General features: G+C 36.8%; 1 protein-coding gene and 1 long non-coding RNA gene across 4 annotated transcripts in view; both read right to left on the bottom strand.

Annotated features, from left to right (window-relative positions):
- gpsm1b (G protein signaling modulator 1b) overlaps window positions 1-4,545 on the bottom strand; it is a 40,242-nt gene extending 35,697 nt beyond the window's left edge. For 2 of the 3 annotated variants that reach the window (XM_087251830.1, XM_087251831.1), the window contains exon 1: window positions 4,381-4,545. In XM_087251830.1, coding sequence (XP_087107956.1) covers window positions 4,381-4,439 — 59 coding nt within the window. In that variant the 5' untranslated portion in view covers window positions 4,440-4,545. 3 annotated transcript variants of the gene reach the window in all.
- Window positions 4,546-10,998: 6,453 nt separating this feature from the next.
- Window positions 10,999-13,656, bottom strand: LOC147844563 (uncharacterized). The gene is made up of 3 exons (XR_015492233.1): window positions 12,936-13,656; window positions 12,596-12,880; window positions 10,999-12,432 (listed from the first exon to the last, which is right to left on the bottom strand). It is a non-coding gene; the product is annotated as an uncharacterized LOC147844563 (long non-coding RNA).
- Between the last annotated feature and the right edge of the window lie 12,311 nt (window positions 13,657-25,967).

Here is a 25,967-nt window from a genome sequence, read left to right on the forward strand (position 1 = left end):
GCTGCAACCCAGTACTGGGAAACACCCATACACACCCATTCACTTACACACACTCATACACTAAGGCCAATGTAGTTCATCAGTTCCCCGCATGCGTTTAGACTGTGGGGGAAACCAGAGCACCCGGACGAAACCCATGCCAACACGGGGAGAACATGCAAACTCCACATGGAAACACAAGCTGGCCCAGCGACCTTCTTGACAGTGCTAACCACTAAGCCACCATGCTGCCCTCTTTAAAATATCTACTTATGCATTCAATAGTAGAAAGAAACTCAATTGTGGACTTGAGAAAGAGTAAATGATGAGTAAATATTCATTTCTGGGTGAACTGTGCCTTTAATTGTGTTCAGGGTTGCCAGGTCCATGAACATTTTCCATCCTAATGACAACTAAAGCACATTTCCTAAATACACAACAACTGAATTCCTACACATACACACTAAATCTTAATAAATGTCGGATTTAATCATCAGAGCATAATAATTATTGTAAATAGAGCAAAACTTGGAGATAAACTTGGAAAAGATCCAGAAAAGTCTTAGATTTCTGAAAGACTGAGAGAAAGACGATAAAGGCAATCTGAAACTACAGCCGCACTTTCTAATAGCCAACAAATTCCTTGCATCTGCCAATATTATAGATTTATATATAATATTTATTAAAGCCTATAGATTTGTTTTTCAGCACCTAACCACAACATATTAACTCAAGTGTGGACCTGAGAAATAATAAATAATGAGTTTTAAGTGAACTGTGCCTTTAATTGTGTTCAGGGTTGCCAGGTCCATGAACATTTTCCATCCTAATGACAACTAAAGCAAATTTCCTAGATACACAACAACTGAATCCCTATACATACACACTAAACCTTAACACATGTTGGATTTAATCATTAGTGTAGAGTTACTGAAGTTTGACCTGCATGCTAGCGTTTTTTTTTTTTTTTTTAGGAACTTCTTTGGTTTGGTGCGTCAATCTTATTAATGCTGTTATTTAAAAAGTGCGAATCCTTACCTTTTTTGATTTAATCATCAGGCCATAATAATTATTGTGAATAGAGCAAAACTTGGAAATAAACTTGGAAAAGATCCAGAAAAGTCTTAGACTTCTGAAAGACTGAGAGAAAGACGATAAAGGCAATCTGAAACTACAGCCGCACTTTCTAATAGCCATCAAATTCCTTGCATCTGCCAATATTATAGATTTATAGGGATATATTTATCATAGATTATAGATTTGTTTTAGAAAACAGAAAACAACATGCAAAAATTCAATGCAAAGTTTAAAATGACCTACAACAAACTTGCAATGTTTTCCACGTGTTATAAAGACAAACACTTTACTTGATGACTATTAATTATTAAAAACACACACAGATTAGACAGACTTGACACGTGCACACATTCATCCCAGTCTAGTTCTGAGCGATTCATCCATTCGATTATCACCGACAGCGTAAATCTAGCTTTGTTTTAGCCCAGACCTCTATAAGAGTTCCTTTAAACACAGGAATAATGCGAGCTGGGTTACATTTGCACTGACGCTGGCTTTAAACCCTGTTATGATTAAAAACAGTCCATATAGAAAACACTGTTGACACAAAGCACATCACTACTGACTGTAAACGCTGTGAGCGTGAGGAAGTTTTCCGCTCACTTCGTTAACTGTTAGAACTACACTGGTTATACATTAAATCATTGTGTGATGAGGTTGAGCTAAAGAGCATATATATACTGTGTCTTACGTTGCACAGGTACACTACCGGTCAAAAGTTGGGGCTCAGTTGGAGTTTTTAATGTAAAGGCTGCATTTATTCATTCATTCATTCATTCTCTTTTCAGCTTAGTCCCTTTATAAATCTGGGGTCTCCACAGCGGAATGAACCGACAACTTATCCAGCACATGTTTTACACTGCAGATGCCCTTCCAGCCGCAACCCATCACTAGGAAACACTCATACACTATGGTCAATTTTAGCTTGCCCAATTTACCTATACCACATGTGTTTGGACTTGTGGGGGACACCAGAGCACCTGGAGGAAACCCACGGAGAGAACATGCAAACTCCACAGTCCACACAGAAATGCCAACTGACCCAGCCGAGGCTCAAACCAGAGACCTTCTTGCTGTGTGGCAAACGTGCTACCCACTGCGCCACCGCATCATTTATTTAATCAGAAAAAGAGTAAATTACTGTTCAAAAGAAGTTTATAATTTAATTTAATAATTTATTGCAGGGATTTTAAAGATGCATTTTAGCTTCATTACTCCAGTCTTCAGTCACACAACCCTTCAGAAAACACTCTAATATTAATTATTACTATTGTTATTGTTATTATTATTATTATTATTATTAATGAAAAACTAATTAACCCAATATGACTGGAGGTATAATCTCATTTGAAACTGCATACATTAAGAAAGCAGTATTTTAAAATTTTAATAAATCTTTAACAATTTAACTTTTTTTTTGTACATTTAATAAATGCCATGATTTTCTTTAAATAAAAACATGAAAAAAAACATGACCACAAAACTTTTGACCTGTAGTGTATTTGTAGGAAAAGCCAATTATATGAGCAAGCCCTAGAACTTTTTAAATGACTAAAATCAATTAAATATTTGGTAAAGACCATGTTCCATGAAGAGATTTAGTAAATTTCCTAAACATTATCTTTTATTAGTAATATGCACTGCTAAGATATCAACTTGCACAACTATAAACACGTTTTTCTCAATATGAAGATTTTTTTGAATCCTCAAATTGAATCCACTTTGGCTCAGTCCCTTATTCATCAGGGGCCACCACAGCGGAATGAACCGCCAACTATTCCAGCATACGTTTTACACAGCTGAGGCCACAGTGCTAACCACTGAGCCACCGAACCACCATTCTAAAAGCCTCCAGACAAAAAGCAAAGCTCTCTTCACGGGGCTAGAAAAAGAGATTGAAATGTATATAAAAGTATACAGAGTTGCGGCTGGAAGGGCATCCTTTGTGTAAAACATATGCTGGAATAGTTGGCGGTTCATTCCACGGTGGCGACCCTAGATAAATAAAAGACTAAGCCGAAGGAAAATGAATAAAGCCCCATCCTTAGATTCCAGATTTCCAAATAGTAGCATCTCAGCCAAATATAGCAGACCATACATCAATGCAAATCTTACGTACGCAGCTTATAAATCAGAATTGGCCCTTACTACTGGTTATTTTGTGACCCAGGGTCACATCCAGCTCAACCATTACATTTTATTTTTGATGAATATGTAAAACAAAGGCTATAACAGAAGCTGATGAACCACCAATCCAGTAATAAGCAAGCGCTCAATGACTAAAGAAAACTAAGATTAACAGTGCAAATGACAAATGATTCCTCTTCACATCATTAAAAACCAGCAGCACTCAAGAATGCACGATCATATGGCTCTGTCAATCAAATACATGTGATTACAATGCAAGTCAATGGGGCAAAAACAGCCCCGAACATCACCAAAGGGGAGTCAATCTGAGTGTGTTGATGAGTTTATCAATTACAAAGCATTTTCCCAAAATATGCGTCAAGACAAGATTTAAAATCATCACATTTGCTGAAACAGAGCCAAATTAAGCTTTAAAGTCAGCCCACAGTGCATGGAAATGACCCAACAGCACACATGGGTTAAATGATGTCATTTTTGACCCATAAGTCAGCAGGAGGGTTAAATGACACACCGCTCCACATGGCACAGAAGCACAGCGTCAGACAGTTGTGGCTTCACCACTGACGGGAACAGGAGAAGCAGATGTTTCTCTTTACAAACTCATCCGTCACTAAACTCCCCCAGTGAAGGACGAGCACATGCACAACATCATCAGCAAGAATGGTGTTAAATGTTTTGTGTAACTGCAAACATCAAGGCTGAACATGCTATATATATGTATATATATATATATATATATATATATATATATATATATATATATATATATATATATATATATATATATATTTATATATATATAATCATACACACACAGTACACACACGCACACATGGCATGGCTTAAATCAAAACATAAATGGCTACCGGTTTCCAACATTCTTCAGAGTATCTTCTCTTGTGTTGAAAGGACAAACCCCTCATTGAGCTCTGCACTTGAGACTGCTCTAATGACATTTCTGTGTGAACTGCCCCTCTGACCGAGCGCACACGTGTGTGGTTTGAGAAGATATAGAAGGTCTGTTTTCTACAAATCTGCGCGCTGGATCTGACAGCCCGTCTCCAGCACCGTCATGCCCACGTCTACAAGCCGAGCGGAGGGCCTCCGTCGCCGGCGGAGCTTCCAGGTCGCCCCGCTGACGCTTCTGCAGACCCCCGGAGCCCCGCAGACTCTTACCTGGAGTGTAGGCGCTTGCTGGCCGGATCCGAGTCCGCGGCGCCCGCTGCCTGAGCCATGGAGGATCCGCAGAGGAGCTCCAGCTGACCGCTTCCCTGTTCCTCTGGAGCCCTTCAGTCCTCAGTGTGTGTGCGTGTGTGTGTGTGTGTGTGTGTTTCTGCTGAGGAAGTGAGGTATTGTGCAAAGAATCCATAAAAGGCAAGTCCCTCCTCTTAGTGACGATGCTGAGCAGGAAGCTGTGCGTGTGCGCGCGCGTGTGTGTGCGTGTGCAATCATAAAGCTTTACAATCAATAACACTGTGAATTTTATTTCTTATATATCTTATAATTTTATATTCTGGGATTAAACAAGAAGAGAAGTTTGGAAGCCCGTTCCCGCCACTGAATGATAAAAAAAGAATTAATAAAAAAAATAATAATAAATAAATAAATAAATAAATAAATATATATATATATATATATATATATATATATATATATATATATATATATATATATGTAAAAAGTCGTAATTCTGAGTTATTAAGTCGCAATTCCGAGTTATAACTCAGAATTCTGACTTGATAATTTTTTTTAAATATTATTATAATTTTTTTGTATATAAATTCTTAATTTTCTTTATCATTCAGTGGCGGGAACGGGCTTCCATAGAGAAGTGATCATTATACAACAGAACTGTTTGTGCTCAGAGAATTAACTGTTTATATAATAATATGTAATTACATATTTGCATTGCTGTTTTAGGCATATATATATATATATATATATATATATATATATATATATATATATATATATATATATATATATATATATATATATTGAAGATTCTAATAAAATTGAAGTATTAAATAATAATAAATGTATTGTGTGTGCCTCCAGCAAAATCTTAAAGCTTTAAATCTTATAAAACAGCTCATGTAAATAACGTTATCTTATAATACAGCCTGCTTTCTGTAACTGACATCAACATTCAGTCATTTAGCAGGTGCATTTCAGCAATTCAGCTAGAAGAGGCAAAACACAAGTGATCATAACACAGAGGAACTGCAAGTGCTCAGAGAATTAAGAGCTAATAATGTGCACTTAACGATGTCTTTGCTGTATATATTAATATTCTTGTCGAACGTTCTAATTTTAAAAAGTGTGTGCGTGTGTGTGTGTGTGTGTGTGTGTGTGTGTGTGTGGGTGTCTCCAGCAATGTTAAAGCTTTAAAATACGAAAATACACATTTTAAACATGATGTGAATCTTCTATTATGGTCTCTTTTCTGTAATCGCAGTTGACTGTATTCTCTGTGACCTTTTGCATGTGACTGTGACCGTTCTTTAAGGGGCCTTTAAATGCACTGTTGTAATTCTGTATCCCCCCATGGCATTTTGTTCTTCAGAATGCTCTGTTCTCTATTGTTTGTTGTTATAGGGTTTATACATTAGCTGTGTGTTTTTGTATTCTTGTCGAACAATCTGATATGTCTATTATTTCTAATATTATAATTAATTCTTTTTTTTATTTGTCGGTCTAAAAATCTGTCTAATAAAACATAATTTTTAAATCAAATATGTTATAAATATATATATATATATATATATATATATATATATATATATATATATATATATATATATATATATATATATATATATATGTGTGTGTGTGTGTGTGATTGTGTTATAAATGTAATAAATAAAATATATAATATAATATGATATAAATATTAATATCATATAATAAATAGAATAATGTTTATATCATATAATATTTATATGACATAAAAATATATAATAATAAAAAAAATCAAGATACAGTTGAAGTCAGAATTATTAGCCCCCTTCGAATTTTTTTCTTCTATTTTAAATATAACCCAAATGATGTGTAACAGAGGAAGGAAATGTTCACAGTATGTCTGATAATATTTTTTCTTCTGGAGAAAGTCTTATTTGTTTTATTTCGGCTAGAATAAAAGCAGTTTTTCATTTTTTAATCAACATTTTAGGGACAAAATTATTAGCCCCTTAGAGCTATATTTTTTTTCTATAATCTTCAGAACAAACCATCGTTATACAATAACTTGTCTAATTACCTTAACCTGTCTAGTTAACCTAATTAACCTAGTGAAGCCTTTAAATGTCACTTTAAGCTGTATAGAAGTGTCTTGAAGAATATCTAGTCTAATATTATTAACTGACATCATTGCAAAGATAAAATAAATCCTTTTTAAAAATGAGTTAATAAAACTATTATGCTCAGCAATGTGTTGAAAAAAATCTTCTCTCCGTTAAACAGTAATTGGGGAAAAAAGAAACAAGCGGTTTAATAATTCAGGGGGGCTAATAATTCTGACTTCAACTGTATATAAAATGAAGAAGAGCTCAGCACAGCACCGCTAGATGGCGCTCGTAACTCACGCAGTGCTGTTTGTCAGCATTACTATACTGTACATTTCAGCAGCATGGAGCACGACACACTCTGAGCTAGACTGTGTTGTGGGGATAGAAGGGATGGTAAGAGAACATTGGGATGAAGGGGAAGGGAAGTAAGAGGATGAACTGTGAACAGGTAGGTAGGTTGATCAGGTCTCCTAGGTATGATGTAGTATTTTGGTAGAGTGATTGGGCCCCCCGATTCAAGGAGGGAAGAGAGACAAATATATACTACACTCATTTATAATAACTACTATAGTGATTGTCAACCATACTGTAGTAAAGTAAGTGAGTTAATTTGCTGTGGTGATTCTACAGTTGCTATGGTAACAACAACTACAGTAATTGATCTGTTGTGGTGATTCTACAGTTGCTATGGTAACACAACAACTACAGTAATTAATCTGTTGTGGTGATTCTACAGTTGCTATGGTAACACAACAACTACAGTAATTGATCTGTTGTGGTGATTCTACAGTTGCTATGGTAACACAACAACTACAGTAACTGAACTGTTGCGGTGATTCTACAGTTGCTATGGTAACACAACAACTACAGTAATTGATCTGTTGTGGTGATTCTACAGTTGCTATGGAAACACAACAACTACAGTAATTGATCTGTTGTGGTGATTCTACAGTTGCTATAGTAACACAACAACTACAGTAACTGATCTGTTGTGGGGATTCTACAGTCACTATGGTAACACAACAACTATAGTAATTGATCTGTTGTGGTGATTCTACAGTCACTATGGTAACACAACAACTATAGTAATTGATCTGTTGTGGTGATTCTACAGTTGCTATGATAACACAACAACTACAGTAACTGATCTGTTGTGGTGATTCTACAGTTGCTATGGTAACACAACAACTACAGTAATATCAACAAATAAACCAATACTGTAATTTTCTCCCACTATAGTCTATATTATACTGCCATACACCACATTTTACTGCTGTAAAAACGAATGTATACTACAGTACAGTTGATCAGTTCACTATAGTTAATACTACAGTATGCTGGAGCATTCATAAAAGAGTTGTAGATATTATAATATATACAGTATAACACTATAATATGGTTCAAAAACACTAGTATTTAGACTTAGGAGTTTTTTTAACTTCACAAATATATAAAATAATAATATGCATTTAATATAAATATTAAAAAATAAAATAAAAATGTAAATTTTCTTTTGTAGGTTTTCTCTTGATTGTAGTCTAAATATATGTGAACATAATAAAACATATGTAAACATAAAAAAAAATCTTAAATCAAATAGCATTTTTAGACCAATAAAAAAATAGGGAGAAAAAAGCAAGTTACAATTAAGTCAGTTTGCTTTAAACATATTAATGTAAAATATTAATAATTTTAAGATATTTTTTAGATATTTGATCTAGAAAAAAGCATTTAAAAAAGAAACATTTTTGCTAAGACTTTATTTTGACATTACAGTTGCACGAATTTAATTCATTCATTTATTTTCCTTACAGCTTAGTCTCTTTATTAATCAGGGGTCGCCACAGCGGAATGAACCGCCAACTTATCAAGCATGTTTTGCCCTTTCATCTGCAACCCAGTACTGGGAAACACCCATACACTCTCATTCACACACATACACTACGGACAATTCAGCTTACCCAATTCCCCTATATGTGTTTAGACTGTGGGGGAAACCAGAGCAGCCTGAGGACATGGGGAGAACATGCAAACTCCACACAGAAACGGCAAGCTCAAACCAGCGACCTTCATGTTGTGAGGTGACCCACTGCACCACCGTGACGCCCCCAACTGCACATTTTGTTGACTAAAAGTTGCATTGCGGCTATGCCAATGACTTCTCATTAGGGTATTAGTAGACTGTCTGCTTAATACCTGCTGATGCTGCTCCTTTAACAGACATTTCACTGACTATAAGACACTTTGCAAGAACATGTCAACTTACACTAACCCCAACAGTCTACTTATAATCCAATGAGAAATAGCTGGCATGTAGATGCAATTTAACTTAAATTCAACAAAAGGGATCATCAAAATAACGTGATATCAGAGTTTTTTGTAGTGAGTGTATGACGCATTTCTTATTAATCTTGGCTGTGGGTTTCAGAAAGCCTGTGGTCTGTGTTCTGAGGCCTGTTTGTTTAAGTCTGTACATATCTGGGGTTTTCCTGAGGAATTTGGGGGAATAATGCATGCCTTTGTGTGTGTGTGTGTGTGTGTGTGTGTGTGTGTGTGTGTGTGTGTGTGTGTGTGTGTGTGTGTTCTGAAAGTTTGGACAGCAAGCTGATTTACTCAAAGCAGCTTCATGATGACGCTTTGATTATTTAAAGGGCCAGTACACCCAAACATGAGGTTGTTTTATTCTGTTGAACACAACGATTAAAAAAAACAATATTATGAGTTATATTGGAGACTGATGGACATCGACAGGCTTGAACATAAGTATTTTTGTATATTAAAAATAACATTTAAAGCTCTATGATTGATAAATGTTGTCGCAGAGTAAATGATTGTCCCTTTTTTCAAGCTGTAGAGGGCGCTGGTGCAGCTGCCGCGTCTTTGTGTTGCCAGATCTGATCATTTTAAGCATCACAACATTCATTTTCCTTCGGTGTTGTCTCTTTATTCATCAGGGGTCGCCACAGTGGAATGAAACGCCAACTATTTCAGCATATGTTTTACACAGCGGATGCCCTTCTAGCTGCAACCTAGTACTGGAAAACACCCATACACACTCATTCACACACACACACACACACACACACACACTCATGCACTACGGCCAAGTTAGTTAATCAGTTCCCCTATAGTGCATGTGTTTGGACTGTAACCGGAAAACCCCGGAGGAAACCCACGCCAACACGGGGAGAACATGCAAACTCCACACAAAAACACCAACTGATCCAGCTGGGATTCGAACCAGCAACCTTCTAACCCCTGAGCCACCGCATCATGACATTGGACTGCTTTTAACATACTGTATCAAACAGCAGTGATAATATGGGGAGGACAAAAGTGCGATGAGGAAGTATGGAGATGGTGATTACAACCCTATCTATATTGTTTGTTTTTAATAGAAATATCTGGCAACACTGAATTATTAATGAAACTGATAACATATTGCTGTATGAAATAAAACCAGACTGCAAATTATATTTGTAGGCATTAATATAGCAGAATTTGCTAAATTTTTGTTTATTTTTAATTTTTTTTAATTTTCAAACAATGGCTAAAAACAATATCATGGAAGTCAATGCTATGTGGCTAATGTCTAACATTTTTCAAAATATCTTCTTTCGTGTTTAACCGAATTACCAAACTCATAAAGTGCTGGAAAGGCAGTTAATCCCCCTGAGCTCTGCTTCTTGTAGTGTTCTGTCTGTTCTCCACCAGAGAGCGCAATAGATCTGCACAAGAAATAAACCTCTAAGCGCAATACATGATGTATAGCCAGTATGAGATATGCAAATAACAGAATATAAGTATGCATAAAAAGGACAAACTAAGAGGACACAGAGGGAAAAAATCTACAAATATTTTAGATAAACGACGATTTTATAAAATGTAATTTTTCACATCTCTATGATAAAGTTTCTTTTCTAATCAAATGAATTCCTGCGTTAACACATACTATAGTAATTTATAGTAAATACCAGTGTTTAAATCACACTAAAGTAAACTTTACTTTACTGTAAAATGTATTATAGTATGGTATATAACTACTTGTTATGAACACTACTTGTTTGCTCATGCATACTATAGTATCAACTGTAGTGAACTGATAAACTGTAATAAATACTGTAGTATTATTTAGATTTTACTACAGTAAACTGCATTGCCGTTTAATATATTCTATAGTTGTAGTAAACTACAGTATATTGGCTCATTTCTTTATATTATCGTAGTTGTTGTATTACCATAGCAACTGTAGAATCACCACAACAGATGGATTACTATACTTGTTGTGTTACCATGGCAACTGTAGAATCACCACAAAATAACAATTACTGTAGTTTTTGTTACCATAGCAACTGTAGAATCACCACAACAGATGAATTACTACAGTTGTTGTGTTACCATAGCAACTGTAGAATCACCACAACAGATGAAGGCTACAATTTTCAATTTAAATTAAATTTCTTTTTTTTTCTTATATATATATATATATATATATATATATATATATATATATATATATGATGTGATGCATTTGTATTTTAAAAATAAGTATTTATTCATATTTATTTATTTTCAATCTTTAGATAATGTTTTTGGTACATCAAAAAGTGTTGTTATCAACAGCCGACCAGCTAATTCAGCAGAAAATAGTGTTTAAAATGTCACTAAAATGCAGCGTTTAAATTTCATTATTAAATAGAAAATGAGTTGAATAACTGCAAAACGGTCTAATTTTTAAAAAAAGAAAACAGTACCATCCCTTTCATCAGGCTGGCTACAGGCCTGGTTGTTGTGTTACTATCGCCACAAAAGGTTCATTTAAAGTATGATTCAAAAACACTACATTATTCACTATATAAATTACTATAATATTCTTTTTATATGTGTGTGCATTTACAATTGAGAAGCATTAGGTCTAAGCTTTCAGCTTCAGATTAAGATTGCACAACTTATCAAAAGGTTCCTGAGTATTTTTCATTATGTGGAATTAATAATGCACCGAAATAACAGAATATTTACAGTATTGCAGTTGCAGATGCCCTATGAGGTAATATGTAATAATAATAATGTGTTTTATTGCGCCTCTTCAAAGCCAAGGTCACTTAGCAAAGGTGGAAAACAAGGAGAGAAAAAAAGGCAAATTACATGCAAGACACAGAACAAACAACATGTGGAGTTCAGAAACCCTGAGCCACAGATATTAATCAGTTATCACCAATAAATAATAAATAATTCACCACAGCCATTAAAATAAATAAAATAAATAAAAATTCGAGCCAAAGTAAGAGAAATAAGACTTTCTACAGGAGAAAACATTGAAAATGCTTTGAAAAATGTCCTTGGGGTGTTTAACAAACACCCAAACATGCTGTAGATGTATGCGCGCACACAGACTTGTTCCTGTGTTGAAAGATTGTCTAAATACTTTTATTCTGTCTGATTTATAGGAATGTTTCCCCTTGGGGTCCTCAATTCTGGCCCCTATGATGACAAAAACCTCACGTGCCTGTGTGCATTCAGGTTTAAGTCCCCACTGGGATATAAAAACAAGTACACATATAAAAGATTCATTACTACAATTGTTGTGTTACCATAGCAACTGTAGAATCACCACAACACATCAATCACTATAGTTGTTGTGTTACTATGGTAACTGTAGAATCACTACAACAAATCAGTTACTACAGTTGTTGTGTTACCATAGCGACTGTAGAATCACCTTAACAGATCAATTACTGCAGTTGTTGTGTTGCAACTGTACGATTCACCACAATAGATCAATTTCTATAGTTGTTACCATAGCAACTGTAGAATCACCATAATAGATCGATTACTATAGTTGCCGTGTTACCATAGCAACTGGTAGAATCACCATACAGATCAATTACTGTAGTTGTCGTGTTACCATAGCAACCGTAGAATCACCACAACACATCAATTACTAGAGTTGTTGTGTTATCTTAGCAACCGCAGAATCATCATAACAGATCAGTTACTGTAGTTGTTGTGTTACCATAGCAACTGTAAAATCACCATAACAGATTAGCTACTGTAGTTGTTGTGTTACCATAGCAACCGTAGAATCACCATAACAGATCAATTACTGTACTTCTTGTTACCATAGCAACTGTAGAATCACCACAAAAAAAATCAGTTATTGTACTTGTCGTGTTACCATAGCAACCGTAGAATCAACACAACACATCAATCACTATAGTTGTTGTGTTACTATGGTAACTGTAGAATCACTACAACAAATCAGTTACTACAGTTGTTGTGTTACCATAGCGACTGTAGAATCACCTCAACAGATCAATTACTGCAGTTGTTGTGTTGCAACTGTACGATTCACCACAATAGATCAATTTCTGTAGTTGTTACCATAGCAACTGTAGAATCACCATAATAGATCGATTACTATAGTTGCCGTGTTCCCATAGCAACTGGTAGAATCACCATACAGATCAATTACTGTAGTTGTCATGTTACCAAAGCAACCGTAGAATCACCACAACAGATCAATTACTGTTGTTCTTGTTACCATAGCAACTGTGGAATCACCACCAAAAATCAGTTATTGTAGTTGTAGTGTTACCATAGCAACTGTAGAATCACCATAACAGATCGATCACCATAGTTGTTGTGTTACCATAGCAACCGTAGAACCAACACAACACATCAATCACAATAGTTGTTGTGTTACCATAGCAACTGTAGAATCACCCCAAGCAGGTTCATTCATGTTTCTCATTACAGTATGATTCAAAAACACGACAGCATTCACTACCCCACTGTGATATAAAAACAAGTACACACACAAACACACACACACGCACACACACACACACACACACACACACACACACATACACACACGCACACACATATCCGTACACCAGTGACACACTTCAGGTTGTACCATCCAAAAAACAAATGTCCCCGTAAAGCCTCAGACCCTCATAAGGAGCTTGTGTTTTGCCCGGTCAGGAATAATGAGCCGCTCCACCAGTGTTCAATCTGTCGTGGCGCGTGGCGTGCCTGCAGCCCTATTGTTTTAGCGCTCAGCATCTTCTGTCTTTGACCCCGAATCCCTCCTCCTGCTCCCATCATAAGGAAACAATCAGCATATGTGTGTGTGTGCGTGTGTGTGTGTGTGTGTGTGTGTGTGTGTGTGTGTGTGTGTGTGTGTGTGTGTGCAATAATCTGCTATCATTCAGAGCGGCCGACGGCACGGGAACTCTTTATTTAATGAATCTTAAGAGGAATCAAATCATCTGTTGTGGATTTTGGAGAGACTTGTGCATTTAATACCCTGCATTTAAGAAAAAATCAAGGCCAAACATGAAAATATGTGAGCAGCTTGCGCAGGCTTAAGGGATCATTATTTAATGAGCCTGTGAAAATGCAGGTCTTGCTGGACTTTTGTCATCTAATAAAGAGCGGAGTCAACAGAACAGTATGTTTTGAGGGATTTGCATTCAACGTTTCAGCATTGAGTTAAACGCAGGCCGCCTGCGAGGTGAAACACACAACTGGCAGATTTATTCAATGCACACTGAAGGTAAGTGGACATTTCTGAAGCCCCCAGAAGAACCATACGCACAGTTCTGAGCGTAATCTGCACTATTGCAAACAAGCTGAGGAAATAATCTCCTGAAGATTAGAGTTATGTTTAATGCGGCCGCTTCAGTGCTTTATCATTATTAAACTACATCTCATCCATTCAACAATTGCAGGACTTGCACATCTCAGGAAGACTTCAGTAAACACACATTTCAGACAGACGCATCTGCTTATTTAATGATCCATTATGATGATGAGGGCTTTATAGTGATGGAAAATAATGTCTTATGATTATTGTTATGGGTGGCACGATAGCTTCGTGGTCAGCACTGTGGCCTCGCAGCACTCAGGTCGCTGGTTTGAGTCTCGGCTGGGTCAGCTGGTGTGGAGTTTGCATGTTCTCTTCGTGTTGGCGTGGGTTTCCTCCGGGTTCTCTGGTTTTCCCCACAGTCCAAACACTTGTGCCTAAGGGGAACTGACGAACTAAATTGGCCGTAGTGTATGAGTGTGTGTGTGTGTGTGTGTGTGTGTGTGTGTGTGTGTGTGTGTGTGTGTGTGTGTGTGTTAAAGATGATGTTTAAAATGAATTTAATTGTTCTATTTACTTTTGAATTGGCAAGAAATGTGATTGTATCACTTTGAGAGACATGCTACATTATTGATTGATTGATTGATTGATTGATTGATTGATTGATTGATTGATTGATTGATTAATTGATTGATTGATTGCTTCTGTCACATCAGACATCAGTAAACAAACATTTCAGATAGCAGAGAGTAAACCCTCCTGAAACAAACTACCAAGGTAATTTATTAGAGCTGCACTACAATAAAATACTTGAATAAATCTGTTGTGATGATTCTACAGTTGCTATGGTGACATCAATTTATTGTAACTGAACTGTTGTGATTCTACAGGTGCTATGGAAACGCAACAATTATAGTAGGTGATCTGTTGTGATTGTTCTACAATTGCTATGGAAACACAACTATAGTGTTTGAAATGTGGTGATTCTACAGTTGCTATGGTAACACAACTATAGTAGGTAATCTGTTGTGATTGTTCTACAGTTGCCATGGAAACAACAACTGTAGTGTTTGAAATGCAGTGATTCTACAGTTGCTAAAGTAACAAGTTAATTATCGTAATTAATCTGTTGTGGTGATTCTACAGTTGCTATGGAAACACACCAACTATAGTGTTTGAAATGCAGTGATTCTACAGTTCTTATGGTAACACAACTATAGTAGGTAATCTGTTGTGATTGTTCTACAGTTGCTATGGAAACAACAACTGTAGTGTTTGAAATGCAGTGATTCTACAGTTGCTATGGTAACAAGTCAATTATCGTAATTGATCTGTTGTGGTGATTCTACAGTTGCTATGGTAACACAACAGCTTTAGTAACTGATCATTTGTGGCGATTCTACAGTTGCTATGGTAACACAACAACTATAGTAGTTTAATTGTGATTCTACAGTTGCTATGGTGACACAACAACTATAGTAATTGAAATATTGTGATGATTCTACGGTTGCTATGGTAACACAACAACTATAGTAATTGATTTGTTGTGGTTATTCTACAGTTGCTATGGTAACACAACAACTATAGTATGTGATCTGTTGTGATGATTCTACAGTTGCTATGGTGACACAACAACTATAGTAATGGATCTGTTGTGGTGATTCTGCAGTTGCTATGGTGACAAAATATTAAAGTAACTGATCTGTTGTGGTGATTCTACAGTTGCTATGGTAACACAACACCTACAGTAGGGGATTTGTTGTGGTTATTCTTGAGTTGCTATGGTGACAACAACTATCATAATTGAACTGTTGTTGTGATTTTACAGTTGCTATGGTAACACAGCAACTATAGTAATATAAACACATGAGCCAATACTGTAGTTTTTTAGAGTATATTATACTACATGTATAATTCTTTTGCTCCAATTAATATATGTTTTATTATTATTGTTATTTATAGACTAATTTTATAATGAGTAAACTTTTTTTTTCGTTGATTTAAAATGTTAAGTGTACTCTTGAACCCAGCGTGTGCTCTAATAGTGTGGGTTTTCATGCATATTTTACAGTTTGACAGTTATATTTATGTATTTATCTAATCTTTACGAAAAAAAAAACATCATTTGAACACGACACAGCCTATGAAGATCACCGGAAAACAATACCCATCCTCATATCTTCTGTCACGCAGAAAATCTCCTTGTTTATCGTCTGCTATATAAGATAATAAATGTTCTTGTCTTGTTTTTTGTCCACAGTTTCTAGAAAGAGCATCATAACAGGCTGTTTTTCATCAAGCGTGTCTGTTAATCCACGTCACATCACAGCGGCAGGGCTTATTACCGCACGCATCGAGAAGGAAAACCCAAGACAGAATGAGATTTCACTAAGCAGCTTGGAGCTTTAAATGCACAACTCCATTTTTGATTTCATTTGTTTGACCGTCCAGTAAAAACAAGAGCCATCTGTGCCAGAAACACTCATGATGATGCTCGTGTTGTTCAGTTTCTTCACATCTATAACACACCCAAAAAAAGAGGATTTCTGCAGCTTGTTCACACTACTTGTTTAAAATTAGCTGAAAGAACTCAAGTCTTCTTTTTTTAATGTTCAGTCCATTTAAATTTGTAAATAAATTCATTCATTCATTTTCCTTCAGCTTAGTCCCTTATTTATCAGGGGTCGCCACAGCGGAATGAACCGCCAACTATTCCAGCATATGTTTTACACAGCAGATGGCCTTTTAGCCGCAACCCAGTACTGGGAAACACCCAAACGCACACACTCATACACTACGGCCAATTTAGTTCATCGGTTCCCCTATAGCGCATGTGTTTGGACTGTGGGGGAAACCCACACCAACATGGGGAGAACATGCAAACTCCACACAGAAACATCAACTGGCCCAGCCGGGACTCAAACCAGTGACCTTCTTGCTGTGAGGCCACAGTGCTGACCGCTGAGCCACCGTGCCACCTTATAAATCAATTAAACTAACTTAATAATTTTGTGTTGGGATAACATAGAGGAATGACAATATAAACAATGCTGGGTTGTCGTAAATCAACATTGGGTCAAGTATAAACAAACACTATGATTGGGGTTTTTTTTTTATTAAAATTAAATGACACGTTAACCAAACAACGGGGTTTGTTAATATTTGACCCAACATTTATGTTACAACAACCCAGCATTTTTTACAGTGCACTTACTGGACTATAGTATACTATTTTCCTGCAGTAAAAAGTAATTTATTGTAGTATATCCTAAGGCAAATTAAGGTATTATTAATGCAGGAGTTTTCCATACTACACTCCATAAAATGCTGGGTTACTTTAACTCAAATATGGCTTTTTATATATATATTATGGGTCAAATGTGGGTCATTTGTTTACAAAATTTAAATAACACATTTTAATTTTTTCCATGTGGGGTTTTGTAGAGTTTTTACAATCTAAAAAATACTGGGGTGCTGTGAGTCAATTGGGTTTGTGCATAGTTGACCCAACATTGGGATACAACAACCAAACATCCTTTAAAGTGTACTTATACTACAGTATACTACAATTTAATGTAAGGCAAGGCAAGGCAAGTCTATTTATATAGCACATTTCATACACAGTGGCAATTCAAAGTGCTTTACATAAACAGGAATAAAAGAAACAAGTAAAAAAACGAATAATAAAAATGAAGAAAAAAATAAAAATAATAAATAAATAAATAAATGTAGTAAATCCTGACACATAGTAAGGTATTTTTAACATGTGTTTTTGTACAGTTTTCCATACCACACTGTAAAAATGCTGGGTAATTTCCCATTAAATTCAAATCACACTTTTTTTCATGTGGGGTTTTGTAGTTTTTACACTCTAACAAATACTGGGTCAATAACTGAGTCAGTTGGGTTTGTGCATATGTGACCCAATCATGGGTTACAACATTTTATTAGAGTGGACATACTGTAAACCTTCTTTTAGTTTGAATTAAACAAAAGACACTAAGGTCAATATTATTAGCCCCCTTAAAGGGACAGATCACCCAAAACTGAACCACCTTTTAGCATTTATTCCTTCATTTTATTCAATTTAATATATTTAGAAAAATGTTGGAAACCTGTAACCATTGACTTCCATAGTATTTGTTTTTCCTCTGGAAGTAAATGGTTACAGGTTTTCATCTATTATCAAAAGAAAATAGAAACTCATAAAGGTTTGAAACCACTCGAGGGAGAGTAAACTGTGAGTACATGTTCATGTTTTGGCCACTTTCTGGCCATTGGATATTAGGCATGGACATATATACTGCGATCGTGACTCTCGAAAGTATTAAATCGCTTTGTAAACGTTTATTATTACCATTTCATGAATCTCCCCATTCAGTTGAATAGAGCGCTTGGACCCGGAAGCCGCTTCGCATGACGTCACACTTAACAAGCGGATAGTCATCGAATTGGTTGCCAATTATCCTAATTACCATAGTTACACCTGTTAAATTGCACGTTAAGCATCTTACGCAATAACTAGTAAAATATCATGACGAAAACAAAGTATTTAGGGCCATCGGTCAGACTTCTGTCCGGGACATCTGAAGACGGAAACAACACGATGACATCATCACTTCCTGTTTATCAGCCCACAAAAGCAGAAAAACAGACGCAAGGAAGCAAAACAATAAGCATAACAACAATACAATAAAGCAAAAACAATACGGATTACATTAAGACGCGGCAGCATTTGAAACCCATCCGCTGATCTGCGTGTGCAGTATATGGTGTCTTTGGCACAGAAAACAGGCTCAATATCTCCTCAATGCCGAACTTATTACAGTCAGCTTTTCTGCAGCACATAACGCGCATTACAGAGCCGCTAAACCACAGCCAAGGCAATGCAAAATGGCCATTAGCCTAAGGAGCTTGTCCACGCTGGCAGGAATAGTCTTGGGATTGAGAGTTTAAAAAGGTTTTATAGGAGGGCTAAAAGTCTTGCGGATCCCAAAGATGGCCGAGCGGAATCAAAACAATGCCCGGATTTACCAGCTCATCACCCGGAGTCTCTCTCTCTCTCTCTCTCTCTCTCTCTCTCTCTCTATAGGCTTTGTGTGGATTTGTAACTTTCTCATTAGGTAAATTGGTCTTTGTGGTAACCGCTGGACATGCATGTGTGTCTGTGGCTTTACTCTTTCTGTAGCTTATCATATAAAACACTCTCACATGGGGAAAGGGCAGGGTGCACTTTAGGGTTTACCGTAGTAAACAGTTGTAGTATATTACAGTATACACTCTCTTCTACTACTACAGTTCAGTCTTTAAAGAAAGGCCTGGTTGTGTTCAACTAACAATGGCTCATTTATTAAGAAACCCAACACTTTAAGAAATGCTGGGTTATTTAAAACCAAATTGGGTCAAATTAACTCAAACATTTATTGGTCCTATTCATGAATTCATTAATTTAGAGGTTGATTTTATTCCATTTTACGCCCAGAATTGGGATGAAATAACCCAGCATATTTTAGAGTGAACACTTGGCTTAGAATTGTCATGGTGGAGCTTGTCTATATTTGATCCAAAATATGGTCAAATAACCAACATTTGGCTTAATAATGTCATATAATTGGGTCATTTAATGAGAAACCAAACACTCTAAGAAATGCTGGGTTATTTAAAACCAAATTAAGTCAAATTAACTCAAACATTTATTGATAATATTCATGAATTCATTAACCCAGCAGTTGATTTAGTCAGTATTACACCAAGAATTGGGATGAAATAACCCAGCATATTTTAGAGTGAACACTTGGCTTAGTTGAACCTGTTCATAATTGATCCAAAATTGGGGCAAATAACCAGCATTTGGCTTAATAATGTGATATAATTGGGTCATTTATTGAGAAACCAAACACTCTAAGAAATCCTGGATTACTTAAAATTAAATTGGGTCAAATTAACTCAAACATTTATTGGTCCTATTCATGAATTCATTAACCCAGCAGTTGATTTAGTCAGAATTACGCACAGAATAGGGATGAAATAACCCAGCATATTTTAGAGTGAACACTTGGCTTAGTTGGGCTTGTTCATATTTGACCCAAATTTGAGTCAAATAACCAGCATTTGGCTTAATAATGTCATATAATTGGGTCATTTATTAAGAAACCCAACACTCCAAGACATGCTGGGTTACTTAAAACCAAATTAGGTCAATTTAACCCAAACATTTATTGGTAATATTCATTAATTCATTAACCAAGAGGTTGATTTTATTCCAATTTACGCCCAGATTTGGGATGAAATAACCCAGCATATTTTAGAGTGAACACTTGGCTTAGAAATGTCATAATGGAGCCTGTTCATAATTGATCCAAAATATGGTCAAATAACCAGCATTTGGCTTAATAATGTCATATAATCGGGTCATTTATTGAGAAACCAAACACTCTAATAAATCCTGGATTACTTAAAATCAAATTGGGTCAAATTAACTCAAACATTTATTGGTCCTAGTCATGAATTCATTAACCCAGCAGTTGATTTAGTCCGTTTTACACCCAGAATTGGGATGAAATAACCCAGCATATTTTAGAGTGAACACTTGGCTCAGTTGGGCTTGTTCATATTTGATCCAAAATTGGGTCAAATAACCAGCATTTGGCTTAATAATGTCATATAATCGGGTCATTTATTAAGAAACCCAACACTTTAAGAAATGCTGGGTTATTTAAAACCAAATTAGGTCAATTTAACCCAAACATTTATTGATAATATTCATGAATTCATTAACCCAGAGGTTGATTTAGTCCATTTTATGCACAGAATAGGGATGAAATAACCCAGCATATTTTAGAGTGAACACTTGACTTAGTTGGGCTTGTTCATATCTGATCCAAAATATGGTCAAATAACCAGCATTTGGCTTAATAATGTCATATAATTGGGTCATTTAATGAGAAACCAAACACTCTAAGAAATGCTGGGTTATTTAAAACCAAATTGGGTCAAATTAACCCAAACATTTATTGGTCCTAGTCATGAATTCATTAACCCAGCAGTTGATTTAGTCCATTTTACGCACAGAATAGGGATGAAATAACCCAGCATATTTTAGAGTGAACACTTGGCTTAGTTGGGTTTGTTCATATTTGATCCAAAATTGGGTCAAATAACCAGCATTTGGCTTAATAGCTTTATATAATTGGGTCATTTGTTAAGAAACCCAACACTGTAAGACACAGGGCTCAAACTCAGTTCCTGGAGGGCCGCAGCTCTGCACAGTTTAGTTCCAGCACTAATTAAACACACCTGATCAAACTAATGGAGTCCTTCAGGCTTATTTGAAACCTAAAGTTAAGTGTGTTGGAGAAAGGTTGGAACCAAACTGTGCAGGCCTACAGCCCTCCAGGAAGTCTGACACCTCTGCTCTAAGAAATGCTGGATTATTTAAAACCAAGTTGGGTAAAATATGAATTAACTTAAACATTGGTCCTATTGAAGAATTCAGCAATTTAAAAAAAATACACAGCAGCTGGTTTAGTCCATATTACTTCCAGCATTTGGGATAAAAAGACCCAGCATTTGTTACAGTGAACACTTAAAAAATGTCATGGTTGGGCTTGTCCATATTGGATCCAATGTTGGGTCAAAAAAGCAGCATTTGGCTTAATAATGTCATAACAAAACAAAAACAATGGTTGGGTATTTGACCCAATGTTGGGTAGTATACTTATTAATAGTATGGTATACTGTATTATGCTGGGTTGTTGTAACATGCTGGGTCAAATTTTTAACCCAACATTTGAGTTTGCCCATATTTGACTTAACATTGGGTTTACACAACCCAGCATTCATTTCACTTCAGCATACTGTAAAAGACTTTTTTGACCCAGCGCCATGCCATAAAGCTCAATCATCTCAGACTGCTGAACATGACGATGAGTTCACTGTACTCAAATGGCCTCCACAGTCACCAGAGCTCAATCCAATAGAGCAGCTTTGGGATGTGGTGGAACGGGAGATTGGCATCATGGATGTGCAGCCGACAAATCTGCAGCAACTGTGTGATGCTATCATGTCAATATGGAGCAAAATCTCTGAGGAATATTTCCAGTAGCTTGTTGAATCTCTGACATGAAGGATAAGGTGTACCTAATAAAGTGGCCGGCGAGTGTACATATTATGCATTTTTTTTAATCTGTGAAATTCTAGCTTAAGCTTGATCTTGTAGATGTCATACAGCAGGCTATATGTCATTTTCATACATTGCCAGAAATCAGACTTCTGCTGTCCTGTAATACAATAGAAATGACAGTGTGTGTGTGTGATCCTGGTATTCATCACATTATGAAGACCAAATGTCCCCACAAGTATAGTAATACCAGTAATTTTTGACCTTGCGTGATCATTATTTTAAGTATTGTAATGTGAAGCTGCAGATTGTTTGCTGTGATGGTTGGGTTTATGGGTAGAGGAGAGAATATACAGTCTGTACAGCAGAAACTGTATATGGAGAGAAACTACAAAGACAGCAAGAACAAGAGTGTGTGTGGAGCAGGATGGGTAAAACAGACTCCTGTCACTCTAAAAAGTGTGTTTGCTTTCTGAAAAAAACAATGTCTTCTTACAGAAAAACACTTGTTAATGCAACTGATGCAATCATGAGTTTAGCAATGAAACTTAATCCATAAAGCGGGTGCGTGTGTGTGTGTGTGTGTGTGTGTGTGTGAGTGCGCAGGACGTCTCTGATGCAGAACAGCCCTGTGAAAACCAGCATCAGACTCTCCGGACTCCTGAGAGAGATTTACTGAACTGCCGTAGGATCATTTCTGTCAGATGAGAGAAACAAAACACTTCACGAGCGCAATAATAACACACTACCTGCGGGATGTGCAGGGTTTTCTGTGTTGCCGTCCAGCAGATGCTGAAGAGAGGATACGGTTACCACCATCACCACGGCAACCTGTTTAACCATCGCAAAGCTAACCTGGTGGCGAACTCAGGTTTCAGCAGATGGAGCCTGTGGTGTATTTTAGCATAGTACACCCTTTAGTTGGAGAAAACTACAGTGTTGGGTCATTTGTTCATAATACTATAACTGTGTAACCATAGCAACTGTAGAATCACCACAACAAATAAATTACTATAGTTGTGTTACCATAGCAACTGTAGAATCACCACAACAAATAAATTACTATAGTTGTGTTACCATAGCAACTGTAGAATCACCACAACAAATCAATTATTATAGTTGTTGTTACCATAGCAACTGTAGAATCATTACAACAAATCAATTACTATAGTTGTGTTACCATAGCAACTGTAGAATCACCACAACAAATCAATTATTATAGTTGTTGTTACCATAGCAACTGTAGAATCATTACAACAGATTATTTACTAAAGTGTTGTGTTACCATAGCAACTGTAGAATCATTACAACAAATCAATTACTATAGTTGTGTTACCATAGCAACTGTAGAATCACCACAACAAATCAATTACTATAGTTGGTGCGTTACCATAGCAACTGTAGAATTGCCACAACAGATCAATTACTAGTTACTGTGTTACCATAGCAACTGTAGAATTATTACAACAGATCAATTACTGTTGTTGTGTTATCATAGCAACTGTAGAATCACCACAACACTGCAAAAGCACTACAGTATATACTTTGTCATGTAGAGATTTTTTCAATAAAAATTTAAATGACACTTTTTTTGTTTCAACAGCCCAGCATTTTTCCATGTTATGCTCATTATTGCAAATACATATTTCAAAATATTACAAAAATGTTAGATAAATAAGCTGAAGCACAAAGTTTTTTCAGTGATGTGTGTGTGTGTGTGTGTGTGTGTGTGTGTGTGTGTGTGTGTGTGTGTGTGTGTGTGTGTGTGTGTGTGTGTGTGTGTGTGTGTGTGTGTGTGTGTGTGTGAGTGATGTTGTTCTTGGCCTGCTTTGACTGGTGGTGGATCAGGGACAGGGATTATCAGACATCATCACACACACACACACACACACACACACACACACACAAAAGAGAGTCCAGATCCGCACGCGTCAGTCAGAGCGAGGGTCAGTCTTGTGCCGGCGATCTCTCGTGTCCCATTTCCAGAAACCGCGGTGCTCTGTTATCTCTTTATGCCACAGGATGATCTGTGCTAAATGCAGGATTATAAGGAGGAATTGAATGGATCTTTCAGAAATCCAGACTCCTCAGGTTTAACAGTTTCACTGGCTCAGCTCAGCGTCTCAATGACTGGCCTGTGGATTCAGCAGACACTAATGCTGGGCTGTTTCAACATACATTTGGGGTAAAATATGAACAACCCAGCCGCTGGGATAGTATTATAATTCTACAATTTACCCAGCTGTTGGGTTTGTTTTATCTACATTCATTCATTCCTTTTCCTTTGGCTTAGCCCCTTTATTAATCAGGGGTCACCACACTGGAATGAACCAACAACTATTCAAGCATATGTTTTACACAGCGGATGCCGTTCCAGCTGCAACCCAGTAGTGGGAAACACCCATGCACACTCATTCACACACACACACACACTCATACACTACGGCCAGTGTAGTTGATCAGCTCCCCTATAGCGCATGTGTTTGGACTGTAACCGGAGCACCCGGAGGAAACCCACACCAACATGGGGAGAACATGCAAACTCCACACAGAAACACCAACTGACCCAGGACTTGAACCAGAGACCTTCTTGCTGTGAGGCGATCGTACTACTCACTGCGCCACTGTGACGCCCCAAATTATAATAATAATCTTAAATTAAAAAATGCACATAAAACATGACAAAGTGGCTCAAATTTAAATCAAAGATATAAAAATAAAATGAAAAATACTCTTAAATACTATGATAACACACAGAGAAATCTAATACGTGTCAATATATGACATACAGGTTTAATAATGCTTAACTCAGTGTTGGGTCAATTATAGACTAACCCAATGTTTGAGTTCATATTTTTACTGTAATTAGATTTAAAATAAACTTATAAACCCGATGGTTTTATTTGATCCAGCCTTGGCTTACAACAACCCATGATTTTTAAAAGTATAAAGCTCAATCATCTCAGACTGGTGAACATGACGATGAGTTCACTGTGCTTAAATGTCCTCCACACTCACCAGAGCTCAATCCAATAGAGCAGCTTTGGGATGTGGTGGAACGGGAGATTGGCATCATGGATGTGCAGCCGACAAATCTGCAGCAACTGTGTGATGCTATCATGTCAATATGGAGCAAAATCTCTGAGGAATATTTCCAGTAGCTTGTTGAATCTCTGACATGAAGGATTAAAACAGTTCTGAAGGCTAACTGGGTCCAAATCAATACTAGTAGGGTGTACCTAATAAAGTGGCCAGTGAGTGTATATAGCATGTTAAAGATGTGCCGTGTGTTAACCATATAAGAGGAATAATTCACTCACACATTTTTTAAATAATGCACACCTGAGGAGTACTGTCTAATAACTCAGCAATCACTCGAGCCCTCCGTTTTCTCCTTGTATCATGTTCCTGAATAGATGCGTGTCTGAGGAGTCTGGTGTTATCACTCACTCGTTCCTCAAACGCAGAGAGACAGAAGGAGTAAACGGCCCCTGTTTCTCCTGCGGCCCCCAGGGACCCGCGACCTGCCCTTTGGTTTTGTCTTTGACCCGCGTCTCGCCCTCATCCGCTCCTCCAGGAAAGTGGGTCACGAGTCTGAGACTGTGGGATTATGGAGACGTGTGCTGTCCCTCATCCGCCTTTCCTTAATCCTGAAAGAAAAGAAAACACACGCGGCACACCCCGGCCCCAAACAGCCCTCCGCCTGCACCAGGCCCTGCTCCGGTGAACATCGTTTGGGAAACACTGAGAATGATCTGTTCTGTAG

The sequence above is a fragment of the Danio rerio genome, chromosome 5, assembly GCF_052040795.2.
Source record: "Danio rerio strain M-AB ecotype USA chromosome 5, GRCz13ab, whole genome shotgun sequence".
Taxonomy (NCBI): Eukaryota; Metazoa; Chordata; class Actinopteri; order Cypriniformes; family Danionidae; genus Danio; species Danio rerio.